Source organism: Orcinus orca, chromosome 3 (genome assembly GCF_937001465.1).
Source record: "Orcinus orca chromosome 3, mOrcOrc1.1, whole genome shotgun sequence".
Taxonomy (NCBI): domain Eukaryota; kingdom Metazoa; phylum Chordata; class Mammalia; order Artiodactyla; family Delphinidae; genus Orcinus; species Orcinus orca.
The window spans coordinates 11,337,909-11,353,879 of NC_064561.1; the positions used below are offsets into that span (position 1 = coordinate 11,337,909).

A 15,971-nucleotide genomic window follows, 5' to 3' on the forward strand; every position below is an offset into this window, starting at 1 on the left:
TTCACGAAGAACTTCATGAATCCCTGGCCAGCCCAAGAGGTCAGTGCAGCAAGTGTCCCTTTCAAGATGGAGAAACTGGACTTCCCTGGTGGTGCAGTGGTTAAGAATCCGCCTGCCAATGCAGGGGACATGGGTTCGATTCCCTGGTCCGGGAAGATCCCACATGCCGCAGAGCAACTAAGCCTGTGCACCAGAACTACTGAGCCTGCGCTCTAGAGCCCGCGAGCCACAACTACTGAGCCCACGTGCCACAGCTACTGAAGCCCGCACGCCTAGAGCCCGTGCTCTGCAACAAGAGAAGCCACCATAATGAGAAGCCTGCACGCCACAATGAAGAGTAGCCCCTGCTCACCCCAACTAGAGAAAGGCTGCGCAGCAACGATGACCCAAGGCAGCCAAAAATAAATAAATAGATTTATTTTTTTAAAAAGATGGAGAAACTGAGGCCCAGTATGGCCCCCCCCTCCATGGCTGCAGGCAGCTCCAGTACTGGCTCCTGCTTCCCGCTCTACTACAGCCTGCTGACTCTGCCAAGGCCACTGCTCTGCCTTCCAGGCACGCAGCTCCATGGATCAAAGGTGCGTCTGAACCAAGGTCCCACATGTCCCACAAAGGCAGACACCCCAAGCCACTGTTGCTGTGGTTACCACAGTATTTCACAGCTCTGGGTACTATGCTCCCAGCCCAAAGGATGGAGTCACCATGTTTTGGCACCTGGCAGTAGCCCTTAAATGCTCCGGCTGGCCAGCAGCCCCCATGCTCACGTCAGCACGCTCTCCCCTGGGGCTGCTCACCCCAGGCCGGCTCCGCCCTCCTCACCCCCAGACAGCCGCAGCCCCACGATAAGGGGCAGCTCCTTCTGAGATGCCTGCAGTCCTCTCGCAGGGCTTGATCCCCGGGCACGCTGGGGAGCAGATGAAAGAGCAGGGCTCCAATGTGGACAAGTGTGGAACCCAGGAGCAGATGAAGGTCCTCAGAGCAGTGTCCCAGCAGGCCTGGAGGCCAAACCACTGAGAGAGACTGGGGGGCACAGAGACCCAGAGAGAGAGAGAGAAAGAAGAACATCTGGCCAGGGCTCCAGATCCCATGTGCCCCTGAGCCTGGGCTCTTTCCACAGCATCAGCTGAATTGTTTATTTCTCCCTCCTGGTCATCATACTGGTTACTTCCTACATCTTCTGCGATAATTTAAATCAGGATGCCCAGTGCCAAGGTGGATCTGCGCACCCCAAGCCAGGCCGCCAGGCAGGGACAGAGCTTCATCCACTCCTTCCCACCTGCTCTGCCTCATCCAAGAGCTGGGCCATGGACACGTCTAGGGCCCACTGCGAGCCCACCCTGGGAGCACGTCGCCCACAGAGATGCTCTCCCTGAGCCCTGCAAAGGGGCGCCAGGCCACGGTTGCCCACCTCATCTTCAGAGCATCACCAGGCAGGGCCACCTCCCACACGTATGTCCTTGGCTCCTGCCTGTCTGTGCCTGCAGTGCAGTGACAGGGTGATGGAAGAGAGGCGGTGCTGGGTGCTGGGGAGTACCGGCAGGAGGGAACCATGCAACCTGCCGGCACCCGGGACTGGTGGCTCCTGAGAACCCCCACACGACAGCCAGGGAGGTTGAGCGTCCAGAGGGTGGTAGGGAAGGCAGACAGGTTCTAGAACCCACGTCCACCTCAAAAGAACCATCATGACTCCTCCCAAGGACCCAGAGAGGTGACAGGAGCAAATTCCTAGGGACTGGGAGTAGAGGCAGGGGTGTGCCTGGCCCCACAAGTCACCAGCCTCACAATGAGACCCCACCAGCCGTCCCCAAAGCCTGGCTGGGATCCTGAGCCTGGCGCCAGACAGCCTCACTCAGTGCTGGTTCCACTCAAGGCAAGTGGAACCACCCGGTCAGCTCCGTCATCCCGCCCTTCTGAGACAGGGACAAACCGCGTGGATTCCCCCACTCCCACAATACTCACTGGGTCACAGCCAAGAACTCTACAGGTATGGCCCACCCTCCCACAAGCAGAAGGCAACAATGACATCAAACTCCATCACTCTCCTGCCTAAGCCCCCTGTGGCTCTCCCACAGTCTTGCTCCTCAGGGGCCACGGTGAGCCCAGTGCCCCTGAAGCCCAGCTGTGACGTCTTGCCCAGGCTCTCTGCCCTCACCCCAGCCTCTGACTGGTGCCCCAGGGAGCCCAGGACGTAGGGATCTGGCCACTGCTGATGGACGAGAGGACCCTGTAGGCAGCACTTCCCCAGTCCCAGACCTGCCCAACTCCAGCAACTTCTCAAGGCTAGGAAGATGGAAGGCGGACACCCAGACCCTCCTTCCCTCATCAGCAAGCTCTCTGCCTCCACATACCCCCACCCCTCCCCATCCTGGCAAGCGAGCACCCACTCCATGCAAGACTGTGGGCCCGGGGCAGTGCCAACCTGGTTCCCAGCTCGTCTCTCAGTGGGCAGCCTGGAGAGGGGTATACCACTATCGTCACCATCTTACAGATAGGGACATTGAGGCACAGAGAGGTTCAGGCACCCACCCAAGGCCACACAGCACGTAAGAGGCCTGGCCAGTGTCGGTCTCTCTGTAGCCCCAGGTGGATGGGCCCCCTGATCACCTCCATGATGCAGACGGGCAGACTGAGGCTGGGAGAGCTGAGACCACTCACCAGGAAGGCCAAGCCAGGAGGTGGACGTGGAGCTGGACAGTAAGTAGGGCAGGATGTGGCTCCTCAGTGGCAGCCAGGGCAAGGGTGTGGACTATCCCACTAACCCTCCAGCTGTTATGAGGGAGGTAACCCCATTCTGCCAGGTCACAGTGGGAAAGCCCCACCCAGGCCTCACACCTCTCTGACCCCAACCCAGCTCTAGTTGTCTTGCCTGCCCATCGCTCCATCTGGTAAACCATCCATCTGTTTCCAACCTGTCTCCTCGAAGCTGCAACAGGAGACTCACCAAGCAGGGAAGGGTGGGTTCTGTCTCCTGCTGTGTTCCGGCACCTGGCACCATGCCCAGCACGTGCTCAGAGCTCAGTCACACTTGTTGATTAAATGGCTGGATGGCTGAGTGGGTGGGTGGATGAGTGGATGGATAGATGGGTAGATGGATGATGGATGGATGGACAATGGGTGATAGGGTAGATGAACAGATGAATAGACAGATGGGACAGATGGATGGATGGTTGGACGGAAGGATGGGTAGATGGATAGACGGATGGAAGGATGGATGGATGGATAGGATGGGTGAGGTGGCAGGTGGCTGGCTGCTAGGTGGCAGCAGTGGCTGGCGCCTGACTCCTATCTCTGCTTGTTGCAGGTATCTGCTGCATATATCTGCTCTGTTACCCCCTCCATGGAACCTCCTGGTCCAAGTCCTGGGACTAGGTATGTTATCCTTTGACTGGGCTCAACCAGGAAGCCCTCGGCAGGCTCCTCTCCGGGATGTCTGGCCTCCACACTGTACTCATGCTATTCCCCGTGTTGAAGGGCCAAATCTTTCTGCCACCCACCTCCACCCCTCCTCCCTATGCTGCACTCTCAAGCCCACTAGCTCTTCCACGCTCCTCTATCACTTTCCCTTCCAAGCTTTCTCGAACTAGAAGGTCTCCCCCATGACCTCCCTTGCCTTCATGGACCAGCCAGGGTTCCCCACAGCCTCCGTGACCCCTCAAAGCCCAGCCAGGGCCCCAATGCCAGGGGCAGCAAGGGCTACTAATAAGCAGGTCTCAGGCTGAAGCTTCGCCTGTTTTGTTCCCACCCACTGACAAGAGGCTGATCCCAGTAAGAGCCCATCCTCCCACATTATCCCTGCTGCACTGGGCTTGGAGATGGCGCCACTTGAATGAGCAAAACCCCTTCACTCTACAAATTAGGCAAGTAGGCATATGACTGCATGGCCCCAGAACACCACTCGGAAACCCTGTGAGAATCCAGCACTGCAAATGCCAGCATTTCAGGACCCAGCCCAGCTGCCTCCCCTGGCAGGGCAGGTATTGAGGCTCTGAAAGGGACAGTTCCACCAAATGGCATGTGCTCATGCCCAGTGGTGCCAGGCCATTTGCAGGCAGACACAGTATGGGTATGGCGCAGCAAGGACCTTCCAACAGCAGCACAAACTCAGGCATCAAGAGGGTCCTCTCACGAACATCTTCATTTTAGGGGGTGCCAACATCCCTTCCTTCTTCTGTTAAGGGCCCCCTGTTTTCCTCAGGGAACCTCCTTCACTCTCAGCCCCAGTGGTAAGGATCAGGAGACGCACCCCTGGGCTGAAAAGGGAGAATTCATAACCCAGCCTGGCCAACCAGAGCCTCCCAGGCCCGCAGCCATGCTGACTGAGCCCAGGATAGGCAGTGTGACCCATGTGACCCAACCAAAACCTTCCCTGGGACTTTTGCTGGAGCCACCAGGATGGAAACTTGCCTTCCCCCTAGGGTTGCTGGAATGACGGAGAGCAAGGTGAGGTTGCCTTGCCCAGCCAAGAGCTAAGAGACGGGAGTCACAGGTTCCAGAGGAATCATCTGAGCTCTGAATTTAATGAATATAAAAACTGGAATTCTCCCTGAACTTGTTTTTTATGTGAACGATAAACTTTTTATTTTTTAACTGAAGGCAGTGAGTTGAGTTGAGTTTCTGGCTCTCGTAACCAAAAGGGGCCTTCAATGTCAGAAGCCTCTGATCTGGGGCTCGAATTCCGGACAAGCCTCTGGAAAAACCACTGTGGAGTTAATACTTCTCCAGCTACCACCTCTCCCTGCAATGCACACTGGCTTCCCACCCTGGGAATGGGGACAAGGAAGCCTCACTGGCTGATCTGCAGGTGAGTGGGTGGTGACCAGACCCAGCCCGAGCCCCGCCCGCCCGTAAAGAGACAGCCCAGCCATCTCCCTGTGAAAGGTCAGCAAGCTACCCATGCCCCCTACTGTGAAAGTTCAGCAACTCTAAATGCTAAAATGCTGGAAGCACGCCTAAGGCTGGAGCCGCAGGGCAGCCCAATGCCATCAGCCTTGGCAAGGAAAACACCACCCAGAGTTTCTGCAAGTGACTCACGTGGAGCATAAACATTTGTGTGTTCCCAGCCTCCCTGCCTTACAGCCCACGGGCTGCCATTACCCCTTGCACAACTGAGGTGGGGAGAAAAGAGAGAGAGCAAGAGAAGCCCTCCTAGGATCGAACAGACTTCACCAAGCCAGCACACAGTTATGACTTTAACTATAGTCCTGGAAGTTTTCCAAGTTGAGGCTGCCTCGGGGGTCTGCAGCAGGGCTCCCCTACATGACTGTTGCTTCACGGGCATTTTGGCACCACCACCACCCCCAAACCCTCCCTCAGGAGAATGTCCCACTCTCAGCTACAGTCATGGAAGATTCCGGGTGATCACGTCTCCCTGCTGCTGCTTCCTCCGGCAGACTGCTTCAAATTCTAACATCCCTTTGAGAGGCGAGCTGTCCGGATATCCAGCCCAGCCCAGCCCAGCCCAGCCCAGCCCAGCCCAGCCCGCTCCTGCTAGGATCCTGTCTTTGACCCCTGTGGAATTTTGCAGTTGTGGCGTCAGAAAACGTCTTCGGCCTCGATCCTTGATCCTCGGGTGACCCCCTCTTGAGGCCTTTAAAAGCCCAAAGGTCCACCCCTCAAGATTTCCTCCAGGCTGAGCATGTTCAATTCCGGAAGCTGCTTCCCTCATAGGAAAGGTCTGCGATTCCCCAAAGGTGCCGGTTACTTCCTCCCGAATCACAATATTTTCAGTATGCGGCGAGGTGGTCTGCGGGAAGAGCTCAGCAGCGGGGCTGCTCGGCGAGGGGTCTGAAATCACGCTGGATGCGCCCCAAAACCCACTCCGCCAAGGAATGTTAGGGAAACGCTCTCATAGCCATGGGGGATGAGTTCTGTGAATCCTGAGCAGCCCTCTCTGAAGGGAAACGGGAAAGGGGCGGGGAGGAGGAAGGGACTGGAGACTCGGGGTTAACAAGTGTTAAGAGCCCGTCTGCACAGCTGCGGAGCGGCTACCACAGGAGGAGGGCGGGTCGGCCCGGTGGGGACCCAGCGGGCCCCAGCCCCCACTTCCCCCGGCAGGCAGCTGGACAGGGAGTGCGGCTGGCCCTTTCCCCGTCTTCAACACGGCGCTAAGATCCTGTCCGTGAACTAAATGGAGCTCGTGCAAAAGGGTGCTGCTCACACTGGCTTCTCTCTAACGGGGCTGATTCACTGACAACACACCTGTGAGTCTCTGTTTCTCTACCCGGACCCTGCCATTAACAAAAATCAGAAGAAGAATAGTGACCCTTGCTCGGCTGGCCATGGAGGGCCGTTCCAGAAGCCTCCCAGTCAGGCCAGCTCCCCCTGCAAATCCATCGTAGACTGTATGTAGAATATCCGCTAGACTGTATCAGAGCCTCCACAGTGAAGCCCTGCCTGCGGGGAGCACACATTCTAGGGGACACAGATCCTTAAGAACACAGAATGGACCATGAGCCTGGGGCAGAGGACGAAGAGGGGCAGACGGGGGGAGTCATGGTGGACAGAGTGGCCAGGCCCCAAGGAGGCAACACAGGAGTTGTGCAAAGCTCTGGGACAGGTCACCCCAGCCGAGGGAGGGTGAGCCCACGGGGCCCAGGAGGGGCACCAGCCTGCTGTTGGAGATGTGGGCTGTGGAAGCATGGGGGCCCGTAGGCGGGCAGGGCCTCGCCGTGGGGGCCAAGGGGATCATGTGGAGAAGTGAATTTTGTTCTGAGACTGTTCTGAGAGCAAGGAAGCCCCCGGCAGGTGTCAGGCAAGGGACGGCCTGGTCTGATACCTGCCTTGGGAGGGTCCCGCCAACTGGAGGTGGGGGGACAGCAGCCAGGAGGGCAAGAATCGATGGCAGCTCAGAGCCAGGATGAGGTGGAAGTGGAAGAAGGGGCCGGATGGGGATGTGGCTCAAAGGTGGAAGCAACACAATGTGCCAACAGATTAAAGGAAAAGAGAGCAAATAAGTGTGCACGTGGTGAGTGCTCTCAAGGAGGTCAGAGAGGAGAGGCAGGAATTGAACTGGCAAGGACCAGGTCCTGGTTGTTAGAAGACCAGGGACCCTCGAGCAAGGACAGGCACGAGGACTTTCCAAAACAGAGGGAGGACTTTAAGCCCTCCAGGCCAGGTGTCCATGTCTGCTCCCTGTCCCCACTGGATGATCTCGGGCAGCAGAGCCTCTCAAGCCAAGTGGGGCCTCATCCTCCTGCCTGACACGTCCTCCACCAGCACTCACTCTTTGGTCCACGGCAGAAACCTGAGAGCTGGTGACTCCCAATCTGGCTGCCACCATGGGTCAGCATGTCACACAAGTTCAACCTTGTATCTTCCCCAAACCCATGCCCACCTCACCATCTCCACGCGCCCCCCTCAGCCCAGGCCCCCTCATCTCCTGCCAGAGGGATCCTTCCAAAACACGAATTTGACCCAGGTGCCCCCTCACCCAAACCCTGCACCAGCCCCCAGTCTCCCCACTCCTCCCTCTCACCCTCTCTAGCTCCTCTCTGCCCTCCGGACCCCTAAAAAGCCAGGCTCCTCCCCCTCCAGAACCTGCACACGCCACTTGCCTGTACCCAGAAAACAGGCCACCTCCCGAGACTCCCTTCCCCCAAGCTGATGGCACTAACCTTTAGGCTCTGCTCAACCTCATTTGTAAGGAGACTCTCAGAACCTTCCGGAGAAGGCAGGAACCTCCGACTCAGCCTCGGGACATTTTATGGCAACCGTGGGGAAATGACAGCCCAACTGCTTCACATGCTGGCATATAAGTGTCCCACACAGGCACAGCCCCTCTGTCTGGGTGTCCGGGGGCCTATATGCCCAACACCAAGCACAGCGGCAGGCACACAGGAGGCATGTGACCATCGACAATCGCCAGGGGAAGAGAAGGGTGTCAAATGAGTCCCATCCACAAGAGGAAGGAGCTGGGGATGCCGAGAAGTCACCCTCCCTCCTCCCCCTTCTCCAGGGCCTTCAACCCTAAGTCTGAAACATGCCCCAAGACCAAAGGGCAGGAGTGCAGAGAAGCCCCACTTTTAAAGTGTCTGGGGGGGAGGCAGGCGCAAACCTCCAACCTGGCCCCTCTGAGCTCTCGCGTGAGGATCGGCAATAAAAAATAACCAGTTAAGGAAAGTGGGATGACACACTACGTCTACTCCCTAGAGATGGTGCAATGATAGCAGAGGCTAATAACGCCTTTCTACCCCGACAAGAAGGCCATCCCTGAGGGGTCACAGCTACCAGATGGAAGTGGTTCAGCTATGAGACAATCAGGCTGCACAATTCAGGGCGAAGTGTGCAGTTTTCAGAGCAATTTCACATCCTGAGCTCAAGGGACCCTATCAGTGAGAAGGTGAGAAATGGGGCGCCTCACTCCCAGAGAAGGAGCTGGGCTGCGTGACCCAGCCCCCCAGAGCACCTCTGCCCAGCACTCTCTCCAGCTTACCCCAGACTCAACTGTCCCACCCCAATACTCTGCCAAGACCCACCAGCTCATGCTCTACACTCTGTTCCTAGGTGCCAGGTTCACATGGCAGCATCTGTCCTCTCAATGCTGCAGAAGCAGCTCAGACTTGACATGTTCCATTCTCCCACTGGCCCTGCCACTGTCCCTCTCATAGCCACCAAGTAATGATACTACCATCCTCCAAACTGCTCAAGCCAACAACCACAGAATGAATGCTTGTATCCCCCCAAAATTCAAACATTGAGACCTATTCCCTAATGTGATGGTATTAGAGGGCAGGGCCTTCGGGAGGTGATTAGGTCATGAGGATGGGGCCCTCATGAATGGAATTAGTGCCCTTATAAAAGAGACCCCAGAGAGCTCCCTAGACCCAACCACTATTTGAGGACTCAGCAAGGAGGCCGTGTCTATGAACCAGGAAGTGGCCTCTCCAGACACCAAATCTGTTGGCACCTTGACTTTGGACTTCTCAACCTCCAGAACTTCAAGAACTAAATTTCTGCCGTTTATAAGCCACTCAGTCTATGGTATTCTGTTATGGCAGCCCAAACAGACTAAGATACCAACTTCTCCCAACCTGCCACACTGGCTCGTTAGCAAGACCTGCCAAACACCCCATGATCCCTTCTTGGTCCATGCAGGCACAGCGGACAGAATGCTAACAGCTTCAGGGCCGCAGGTCAACATTGCCACTTCCACACACACACACACACATGTGCAACATGCTGGGCGCCCTCTGAGCATACCTTCACCCTAGTTTGCTTCTTCCCAGCTACCCTGCCCAGTGGGTCCGGGGTCCCACTTCCCGGATGAAGACTAACACACAGAGGGTTGCAGATGTGCCCAAGGCATGCAACAAGCATGTGGGTCTGATGAGGTGCCTGAGGTCACCAGATCTCCCAGAATTCCTAGGAGGAGTTGAGTTCCTGTCTCTGAAGGGTCAAATTCCTGTCTCTCCCTCTCAGCTGAAGAGAGGATGAGGCCAAAGGAACAAGAATCGTCTCAGAAGGCCAAATCATTGCCCAGTCTTTCACACAGGGGTTGGGGGGCTGGACTCTTCCAGAGCCTCAGGGATTAGTGGAGACAATCTAGGGTGCAGCCAGAGAGGGCTTGTTAAGAAAGTTTAAACAAGCAAAGGCCACCAAGCCAGGAGCAGACGCCTCAGCTGAATTGTGCCAAACCCACTCACACTGTGTCCCAGTCACGACTTCTCAGAGAAACACCTGTGACCGGCGTGGCCCTCACCCAGATACTCCTGCCTCGCCCCACAAGAAGCAGTGTGGATCAATGAGACTGGGCCCCATCCAGACACCTTTAGGAAAGATGGGCAGTGAAGAGAGGATGCCAAAGGCCCAATGTCTGAAGAAACTTCGTGGCGAGAAGGTTCCTCCAGAACTAGGCAGGCCAGGTACCTCACAGCGATGGAATTTTAGCTGGGGAGGTGTGACTCCTGGGAGAGTTCCTCCACCCCCTCACAACACACTGTAAACCTCCTCTCTCTCCAGAAGCCTGGACCCCCTCAAGGGCCTGAGGTGGAGCTGAGAGGGGGGCTGCTGCAGAACAAGTTTCTTTTGTGTGAGTGAGCCTGCAGTTAGGACCCCACCTCCCCTCAGCAAGCGCCCAGCCAAGGCAGCCATGCTCTGTCCATCCCAGAGGTTCGGCTTGGTCATTAACGACCATCTCTACTAGGCAACGGGTTTTTTGTTGATCCCTCGAGATAGGAAGGAAGGAGAATAAGCTTTTCTCTTTCTTTTTTCCCCCTTGGTTGCAGAAAAGTGAAGTTGGAACAAACAAGTTATGTAATGCTGGGGGCGGCTGGGGGAACGCAGTCCCTCCTAAGGACAGTTTTTCGAGTTGTGGGACCGTTGGAAGGGCCAAGGGGAAGACAGGAACCGCCCCCACCCCTGGCCAAATGACAAAACCCTTCATGGGACAAAAAGGCAGATGCAGGCACCACCTGGAAGGCTGGAAAACCAGACTCACAGACAGGGCCAGCCTCCCCCCATCCCTGGCAGGCCCACAAGTCTCCCCGAGAAGGCAAGGGACAGACCTGACCACCTAGAAGGGACGTCCTACCAGCCAGACTACAGGCCCTAGAGAGCTTTTCCACACTCCATTCATCCATCCCTCCCTCCCAGCCATATTTCCTTTTTTTTTTTTTTTTGGCTGCTCCAAGTCTTAGTTGCGGCTTGTAGACTTCTTAGTTGTGGCATGCGGATTTCTTAGCTGCAGCATGCGGACTCTTAGTTGTGGCGTGCATGCAGGATCTAGTTCCCCAACCAAGGATCAAAACCGGGCCCCTGCGTTGGTACCGCAGAGTCTTACCCACTGGACCGACCACCAGGGAAGTCCCCCAGCCATATTTCTTGAACACTTCTTTCCTCTGGGCTGCCCGTGCTCCAGGCATACAAGACCAAGACTACACGAGACAGACATGCTCTCTACCTTCAAGGTACTTCCACTAATAAACACACCAAGTAGTGTTGGGTGGTGACTGCATGTTCAACATGTTCACACAACAGCCATAGGACCCAGCAATTCTGCTCCTGGTTTATACCCCTAAGAACTGAACCCAGGTGTTCAGACAAAAACTTGTACATGCATGTTTATCGCAGCATTACCCAAAACAGCCAAAAGGTAGAACCAACCTAAATGTCCTTCAGCTGGTGAACGAATAAACAAAACGTGCTATGTCCACACAATGGAATGTTATGCAGCCATAAAAAGAATGAAGTACTGACACACATTACATTGTGGATGAACCTCGCAAACATTAATATGGAGTGAAAGAAGCCAGACACTGAAGGTCACATATGGTACGATTCTATTTATAAAACAGGTAAATTTACGGAATTCCCTGGCGGTCCGGTGGTTAAGACTCTGTGCTTCCACTGCAGGGGCATGGGTTCCATCCCTGGTCGGGGAACTAATACCTTGCATAGTCGCGTGGTGAGGCCAAAAAAAAAAAAAAGGTAAATTTATAGAGACAGAAAGTAGATGAGTAGGGACTTGCCTGGTGGTGCAGTGGTTAAGAATCCGCCTGCCAATGCAAGGGACACGGGTTCGAGCCCTGGTCTGGGAAGATCCACATGCCGCAGAGCAACTAAGCCTGTACGCCACAACTACTGAGCCTGCGCTCTAGAGCCTGCGAGCCACAATTACTGAGCCCGTGTGTCACAGCTACTGAAGCCCACGTGCCTACAGCCAGTGCTCCGCAACAAGAGAAGCCACCACAATGAGAAGCCTGCACACAGCAACAAAGAGTAGCCCCCGCTCACCGCCAACTAGAGAAAGCCTGCGTGCAGCAACGAAGACTCAACGCAGTCAAAAATAAATGAATTAATTTTTTTAAAAAAGACAAACCAAGTAAAAAATGGACAAAAGATTTGAAAAGACACTTTACCAAAGATCTGAATAGCCAGTGAGACCATGAAAAGATGTCCAACATCGTTAGTTATTAGGGATATGTAAAATGCAACCAAAATAAGATACCAACATACACTTAGAATGGCTAAAATTAAAGACTGGCCACGTGAAGTGTTGGCAAGGATGGGGAGCAGCTGGAACTGTTGCACATTGCTGATACAAATGCAGTTATGGTTCAGTCACTCCAAACAACTCAGCAGTTTCTTGAAAAACCTACAGTGCAGAGGGACTTCCTTGATGGTCCAGGGGGTAAGACTGCACTCCCAATGCAAGGGGCCCGGGTTAGATCCCGGGTCGGGGAACTAGATCCCACATGCATGCCACAACTAAGAGTCTGCATACACGAGTAAGAAGTCCGTACGCTGCAGCGAAGATCCCGCGTGCCACAACGAAGACGCAGTGCAGCCAAAATAAATAAATAAATATTTTTTTTAAAAAACTATGGTGCTTGCTTCGGTAGCACATATACTAAAATTGGAACTTATCGTGGCCCCGGCACAGGGATGACACTCAAGTTCGCGAAGTGTTCCATATTTTTCAATCTAACCTCAAAAAATAGGAAGCAAGGGGCTTCCCTGGTGGCACAGTGGTTAAGAATCTGCCTGCCAATGCAGGGGAAACGGGTTCGAGCCCTGATCAGGGAAGATTCCACATGCCGCGGAGCAACTAAGCCTGTGCGCCACAACTACTGAGCCTGCGCTCTAGAGCCCGTGTGCCACAACTACTGAAGCCCACATGCCTAGAGCCTGTGCTCCTCAAAAAGAGAAGCCACCGCAATGAGAAGCCGGTGCACCGAATGAAGAGTAGACGCCGCTCACTGGAACTAGAGAAAGCCCGCGCACAGCAACAAAGATCCACCACAGCCAAAAATAAATAAATAAGTAAATAAATTTATTTAAAAAAAATAGGAAGCAAAAGTACAAAGATTCAATGAACAATTTTTTATATTTTCTGGGATGGGGAGGCCCTACTTGTTAAGAACCTCAATTGCTAATGTGAGGGGTTATGCTACAATGTGCTTCATTGATTTCCTCTGCCTCTTTTGCTCTGTTTTATTGCAACCCCTAAGTTGTTCATCACTCTAGTATTTGTAGAAAGGTGTTTTGTATTTTGCCACATCATGATAATAATAGTCCCGGTCTGACTGGCTGGTTTATAAGTTTAAGTACAAATAAATAAAAGATCCATTTTACCCTGAAAAAAAGAAAAAAAACTTAAACCTACACCTACCATACGACCCAGTCATTCCACTCCTAGGTATTTACCCAAGGATGAAAGTATATGTCCACACAAAGATGCATACCCAGATGTTCACAGCAACTTTATCTGCAATTGTCAAAATGGAAACAACCCAAATGTCCATCAACCAGTAAATGGATAAACAAATTGTGTCCATCCATTTAATGGAATAGTAGGCAGCAGTGAAAAAAGAACGAACTTCTGATACTTGTGACAACACAGATGAAACTTCAAAAATATTCTGTTAAGGGACAGAAGCCAGACACAAGAAGCCACATATTATATGATTCCATTCATGTAAAATTTCTAAAAAGACGAAACTACAGAGAGCGAAAGCAGATCAGAGTGTGCCTGAGGCCAGGGGTGGGAGAAGGGTTGACTGCAACGGGCTTGAAGGAATTCATTGTGGTAATGGATGCATTCTGAAAACCTGGATTGTGTTAATGGGTACATAACTCTATAAATTTATTAAAACTCAGTGAGGAGACCTCCCTGGTGGTCCAGTGGTTAAGACTCCATGCTCCCAATGCAGGGGGCAATCCCTGGTCAGGGAACTAGATCCTGCATGCCGCAAAACCCCACATGCTGCAACTAAAAGATCCCTCATGCGGCAACGAAGATCCTGTGTGCCGCAACTAAGACCCGGTGCAGCCAAAAAAACAAAAAACTCCAAAAAACTCAGTGAACTGTTCAGCTAAAATGAGTGAATTGTATAGCATGTAACGAATTATACCTCATTCTTGCCCCAGGTTATCCCTAGCCAGGGCTCAAAGCAGGGACTAGGATTCACTGTCCCTTACATGCCACCTCCTACCGGTCACCAAATCCTGTCCACTCTACCCCCTGCACGTCTTCCCAAATCCCCTGATCTCTCTTTGCTCCCCACTACAGGCCTCCAAAGCCCAACTCATGCACCCGGACCCTCAGGCCTTTCTGAGGCACACGAGTATTAACCATTTCATCATTTATCACACTGACGGAAATTATTTGCTCCCATAGCTCCTTGGTCACTGAGGGTAGCAGACTGTCCTGGGGGACTGGGATGAGAAGGTCTAGATTACTCTGGCCTTGTGCAATGGGAAGAGGGAGGGAGGTCTTACATCCTAAGATTCCCCCCTTTCCCTCTGAGAACCCAGAACAATGCATAAAAATACCTTCAATTGCTATGCCAATTCTGCGGTTCAAACAACCAGTCTCAGGACTTGTCCAAAGGGAAAGGGGGCCTCTCTCAGACCAAAAGGGGTGAATTCTTCCACCATGATCTGAGGGCAAGACCATGCTTCAAGTTCTTTTCCCTGGGGGTGAATGGCATTTACAACCCATGGGGCTTGGAGGGAGGAGCCACAAGGTCGGACCCTTCTCGTGTATTTTTTAAACCTTCAGCGCTCTCTCACCATCTTCAGGCTTCCCAAGACCCATTCTAGCCCCCCAGGACCCCTGGGACCCCAAGACCTCTCCCTGCCAATCAGGACTCACTGGGACCCCCAGGACCCCTCAGCTCCCTCTCTCAGGTTCTCCCTGGTCCCTCAGGCCTCTTTCAGGCCCTTGGGTTCACTTGAGCCTCCTACTCCCAACCTTCTACAGTCCTCACCCCTCCCAGGTCCCCTCAGCATGTCCTCAGGACCACCTTTAGGAACCTCAGCGTCCTTCAGCACCCTCCAAGAAGCCGTGGGCCTCAGCCCTCCAAATTCCCCTCAGCCCCTCCTCAGAGTCGCCCAGACAGCCTCAACAACCTCAAGACTTCCTATAGCCCCTGCTCAGGACCTCCCTGCCTCCCAGACCCCTTGGCATCCCCAGTTCCCCCATGGCCACATCACAGTCAGGAGCCCCTGCGTTTCCTTTCAGATCTCCACACCCCTCAAAGCCCTCTCAGGCCCCTAGGGCCGCATGCAGACGCCTGGAGGCCCTGGGGCCCCCAATCCGCCTTCGGATGACCCGTGAACAGCCCTCAGTCCCCTCAGTACTCCATAGCCACCTAAAGTCCGCAGCCCCCGTAAAAATCCTCGAGCCTGCCCAGGCCACTCCTCCAGGACTCCCCTTAGGTCACTCCAGCCCCGGGGCAGGTGCAGGCCCACCCTGTGGGCTGGTTCTCACCTGTTAGGGCGCTCGGGGCCCGGGCCCGCGCGGAAGCCGCCGCCACCAGCGCCACCACTGCCACCGGACGCCGCCATCTTCCCGCCGCCGCCACCGCGCGTGCTAGTGACGGGAACCGCGCGCGCCGGCCCGGGAGACTAAGTCTCGGGGGGTGGGGCGGGGCCTGCTCTGCGGAGGGGCGGGGCCCTAGGCGAGGGGCGGGGCCGGGTCTGAGGAGGAAGCGGGTCCTGGGCCGCGAGGGAGCGGGGTCTGCGGATGCGCGGGGGAGGCAAAGGCAAGTGCTGGTTCAGTGGGAGGAGGGGGGGTGGGGCCTGGGGAGAGGGGCGGAGTCTGGGACGAGGCACGGTCGTGGGTCTGAGGAGGGACAGGAGACTGGTGGGACAGGGACAAGGGGCGGGGGGGCATAGTCTACGGAGGGACGTGGCCCGAGTAAGGGGAGGGACCTGTCTGGGAGAGACTGGGCAAAGGAAACCTGTGCGTGTGGGGGCGTGGCCTGGGGGGGCGAGGAATGAGGCGAGGGTGAGACGCAGCTAGGAGTAGGGGCAGCCCGACCGTTTAGTGCTGCACTTCAGGAGCGGGGTTGGCTGTGGGAAAGGGGAGCGGCGGAGCCGAGCCGAGATGAGAGGAAGGACATGGAGAAACTGGTCGAAGAAATCTGAGAAACCCCCCTCTCTCCTTCCAGGGTCACTCCCTCGCCAAGACCTCCCTCAGACTCAGGAACTCACCTGGTGCCCAGGCCTCAGACTTCCAACCCATCTTT

At 54.9% G+C, this 15,971-nt stretch overlaps 1 protein-coding gene and 1 pseudogene across 2 annotated transcripts in view; one reads left to right on the forward strand and one right to left on the reverse strand.

Annotated features, from left to right (window-relative positions):
• KLHL26 (kelch like family member 26) overlaps positions 1 to 15,363 on the reverse strand; it is a 28,168-nt gene extending 12,805 nt beyond the window's left edge. Inside the window, exon 1 of one of the 2 annotated variants that reach the window (XM_004277526.4) lies at positions 15,212 to 15,363. In XM_004277526.4, the coding sequence (XP_004277574.1) occupies positions 15,212 to 15,288 (77 nt within the window). In that variant the 5' untranslated portion in view covers positions 15,289 to 15,363. The remainder of the gene's footprint in view (positions 1 to 15,211) is intronic. The other variant, XM_033401393.2, reaches the window with a different exon arrangement.
• Positions 12,323 to 12,416, forward strand: LOC117195756 (uncharacterized; annotated as a pseudogene).
• Positions 15,364 to 15,971: the final 608 nt, after the last annotated feature.